The 4,021-nt window shown below is 55.8% G+C and overlaps 1 protein-coding gene across 1 annotated transcript in view; it reads left to right on the plus strand.

The window, feature by feature from the left end:
- LOC103779714 (atrophin-1-like) overlaps window positions 1–3,235 on the plus strand; it is a gene marked incomplete at its 5' end in the record, with an annotated part of 3,434 nt that extends 199 nt beyond the window's left edge. The window contains 5 exons of the mRNA XM_008947363.1: window positions 1–6; window positions 114–831; window positions 2,071–2,214; window positions 2,462–2,642; window positions 3,202–3,235. The exon at window positions 1–6 is cut by the window's left edge and continues 199 nt beyond it. Of these exons, the coding sequence (XP_008945611.1) occupies window positions 1–6; window positions 114–831; window positions 2,071–2,214; window positions 2,462–2,642; window positions 3,202–3,235 (1,083 nt within the window). The remainder of the gene's footprint in view (window positions 7–113; window positions 832–2,070; window positions 2,215–2,461; window positions 2,643–3,201) is intronic.
- Between the last annotated feature and the right edge of the window lie 786 nt (window positions 3,236–4,021).

The raw sequence follows: 4,021 nt of genomic DNA on the forward strand, positions 1-4,021 counted from the left end.
AGTGTGGTAGGTCTGGGGGTTCCACTGCTGCAGTGCAGCTGGATGGATTCTCGGGGACCCTGTTGGTCTCTGCTTGCCGGGACCCTGACGCTCCTCTCCCTGCTCTCTTGCAGAAGATGGCCCAGGAGGGCCGACCAGTTGAGTGCTCGTCTCTCGGGCCGGTTCCCCACCGCCCCTCCTTCGAGCAGGGCAGCGCTGTCGCAACCGTTCCCCCGTACCTGGGCCCCGACACCCCAGCTCTGCGCACCCTCAGCGAATATGCACGGCCCCACGTCATGTCCCCCAGCAACCGCAACCACCCTTTCTACGTGCCGCTGGGTGCCGTTGACCCAGGGCTGCTGGGGTACAACGTGCCCGCCATCTACAGCAGCGATCCAGCGACGCGGGAGCGAGAGCTGAGGGAGCGGGAGGCCCGCGAACGAGACCTGAGGGACCGGGACCTGCGTGAGCGTCTCAAGCCCGGCTTCGAAGTCAAGCCAGCCGAGCTGGAGCAGCTCCACGCTGTGCCAGCTGCTGCCATGGATCCGTTCCCGCGCCACGGCGGGCTGAGCCTGCAGACAGCCCCTGGCCTTCATCCTGCTTTTCCCTTCCACCCAGGGCTGGGTCATTTGGAGCGGGAGAGGCTGGCGCTGGCAGCCGGCCCGACCCTTCGGCCCGACATGTCCTATGCCGAGCGCTTGGCAGCCGAGCGCCAGCACGCCGAGCGGGTGGCCGCTCTCAGCAATGACCCTCTGGCCCGGCTGCAGATGCTCAACGTGACACCTCACCATCATCAGCATTCCCACATCCACTCCCACCTCCATCTCCACCAGCAGGATGCCATACATGCAGGTAAGGACCCCGTGGTGGTGCTGCCCTGCACAAAGCTATGCCTTCCTTGTGCTCCCTCCTTCTGTCCCTGGGGAAGCCCAAAAGCTGCTGAGACTAGACTTTGAGGCCCCAGATCCACCGCTTCAGGCAGGTCAACATCAGGGTCATTCAGCTTTGCCTTTGCTTTCATGCTACCAAAGGTGCTGACATCTGTTGCAGTTCTTGGGGTGTCCATGAGTTTGCTGCTTAGTGGCAAGCAGACTTGGTTGCACCATGTCCTGGATCCCTGGAGATGCACTATGAGTGCTGGGTCCCACTAGCTACCAGGGTGGTGGTGCTGTGGACTGCATCCCTCACACTGGTCTGCAGAGGGGGTGGGAGCCCTGCTACCAACATTTTTGACAGTGTCCTAGGACTCATGATGGTTCTCTCATTTGCTCCTGTAGCTCTTGCTGCAGACGGTGGGATGGGAGAGAAGATGGGTTAGTTGTAAGGAACTGGAGGCTCCTGTTCTTCAGAATTGAGTGGTGGTCCCTTCCATTTCCACATCATACAGGAAAGCAAAGGAAAAAGAAGTTAAGGGATGAAAATCTCAGGGAGGCAAAGCCCAAATTACAATAGGAAAAAGTGCTGTGCTCCCTCGGGTACTGTGAGTGGTCGGTGGGCTCTGGTGGGCAAGTCACAGACAGACACCCACTCTACGCAGCCACAACTACTCAGAGATGGGATCAGGTACAAGCAAATGTCCATTCCCCTATGCTCCATAGCTGGGCACCTCCAGCCGGCACTCTGGCAATAAGTCCCAAAACATGGGAAAGAGCAGTTTTTGTATTAGTATCTCACATTTCAGCCTTAGGTAGTACTTGAAGACTTGAGTGCCCGGCACTGAGCATCTGTGCAGAATGAGACCTGGAAGGGGGAGCACTCCATGTGAGTATGTCCATCAGTGACAGCCAGGGTGGCAGATAGGCACGATGCTGAGTGTAGATGTGATGGCAGAGCAGGTCCTTGCAGAATCGACTTCATGGAGCAGTACTTCTCCCTGGGGAGTGCAGGGACAGATTTGTGCCAGACTGGTTCACGTGAAATTCAATACAGCCAAAAGTAACGCTGGGAAGGATGCGGTACCGCATTGTCTAACCTTCAGGCCACATCCCTAACACATCTACACCCTCTCCGTGTCTGTTTTGTTGTGCTTTTCTCCATGTTGCTTCCTTAGAAAGCACAGAATGATTACTTTGTGATATCTTTCCTTCCCAGCCTCAGCCTCTGTTCACCCTCTTATCGACCCGCTTGCCTCGGGATCACACCTCACCCGGATACCGTACCCAGCTGGCACCATCCCCAACCCTCTCCTGCCTCACCCTCTACATGAGAATGAAGTGCTGCGCCACCAGCTTTTCGGTAAGGCTGTTCTTTAAAGAGCATCCAAGGGGCAGGGTGGTCATGAGATGTCACAGGGCCAGGTCTATTAAACAGAGCTCTGGCATAGTGTAGGACAGGCCTGCGCTGTCAGGGGATAAACAAGTCCCGTAGGTGGGCGGGGCTGGGCAAGGAAGCGCAGCAGGGTCTTGGCTGAGCACTGGGGCCACAGGTGAGGATGGAGCTGTTAGGTTAACTGGTTTATTCTATGTTTTGTCTTCGGCTGCAGCTGCACCCTACAGGGACCTGCCAGGCTCGCTCTCCGCGCCCATGTCAGCAGCACATCAGCTGCAGGCCATGCACGCACAGTCCGCTGAGCTGCAGCGCCTGGCTCTGGAGCAGCAGCAGTGGCTTCATGCCCACCACCCTCTGCACGGCGTGCCGCTCCCCACGCAGGAGGATTACTACAGGTGTGTGGATCTGCTCTCTGCAGGGCGCGGGGCGGGCGGACCCAGCCTTGGCCTAGGGGTGGCAGAGGCAGAGGTGACAGGGAGGCGTTGCCCCTGAGATTGGCGGCTCAGCCTGAGCCCACGTCTGGGAGCAGGGATGCCTTGCCACTCGGGCACAGCTGTGAGTTGGTCCCCAGGAAGGTCATTCTTGTCGAGTGGCTTTTCAGTGGCCAATCCCATGTGGAGGTTCAGCTCCTCTCCTCTGGGGCAGGGGGTAAACTCGCATGTTTCACATGTCCCACTACAGTTGTGACTAACTGATACCCCTGCCAAAATACCAAAAACTGGCAAGGGTTAGATGCTTTTGCCAGGATGAGGCTTTCACAAGTGCATGGAGAAGCACATTGGGAAAGAAGGAGGAGTGGTGGTGTACCTTTTCAACAGCATCTCCTACTTCAGGGATTTGCAGAACTTTCCAAGCCAGCTGTGTCGTGCAGGTCTAGACTAACAAAAGGCAGTAGGAGATACTAAATTGCCTTTTTTTTTCTCACAATCCCATTGTTCATCTTCTTTATCCTAGCCACCTGAAGAAAGAAAGTGACAAACCCCTTTAAATGGACTTCTACTGTCCACATGACATCATCATGTCTTTCTCTCAAGAGGAGCGATCAACCAACCAAATCCTGGGGGTGGGGAAGCTGTAGAGTGACACATCCTGATCCCACCATGCAGTGGAGTGCAAGAGAAGACAGGACAAAAAGTACAGGATGGCATCCTGGGAGCAGACAGTGGAGGAAATAAAATGGGGAGGGACTGAAAGACCACTAATGGACATGAAACAATCAGTACGTGATTTCAGCAGAGCTCTGAAGAAATTGGCATTGTGCTGGGCTCAGAAAGACAAAGGTTGATATGAATTCAAGGTGGCAGCAGTTCCATCCTTTGTTTTGGGGGAACAGCTGTGTTAAATAGAAAGTGCAGAGCATTGCAGGACTTCAGGTACGTGACGCCGCTACCTTTTCTGCCTCTGCAGGAAGGAGGTGCGGCCAAGAAGTAACACAAAACCCAACAGAGCCTTTTTTTCAAGATGCCTCCTCACACCCCACCCCCCTTTAGGTGTAAGATACTACTTAGCGAAACAGAAAAGCAACTTGTAACTTTTTCAGATTAGCCGGAGTGGCTTCCCATTCTCCAGCACCCCTTCAGATGCAAACAAAGCATTAGGGGAGCCCTTCACTAGCGGCCGCTGCTGCCCGCGGAGGGCCCGTCCCAGCCATCGGGGTGCGAAGCACCGCAGGACTCGTTTGCAAGATGGTGGCTGTGCCTTCCCACAGCTGGCGGGAACGGGCACGAGGTGCCAAGCACCAGGAGACTGTTCTCGAGGCTGCGATCACCACTCT

The sequence above is a fragment of the Merops nubicus genome, unplaced genomic scaffold (genome assembly GCF_000691845.1).
Source record: "Merops nubicus isolate BGI_N331 unplaced genomic scaffold, ASM69184v1 scaffold32130, whole genome shotgun sequence".
Lineage (NCBI taxonomy): Eukaryota > Metazoa > Chordata > Aves > Coraciiformes > Meropidae > Merops > Merops nubicus.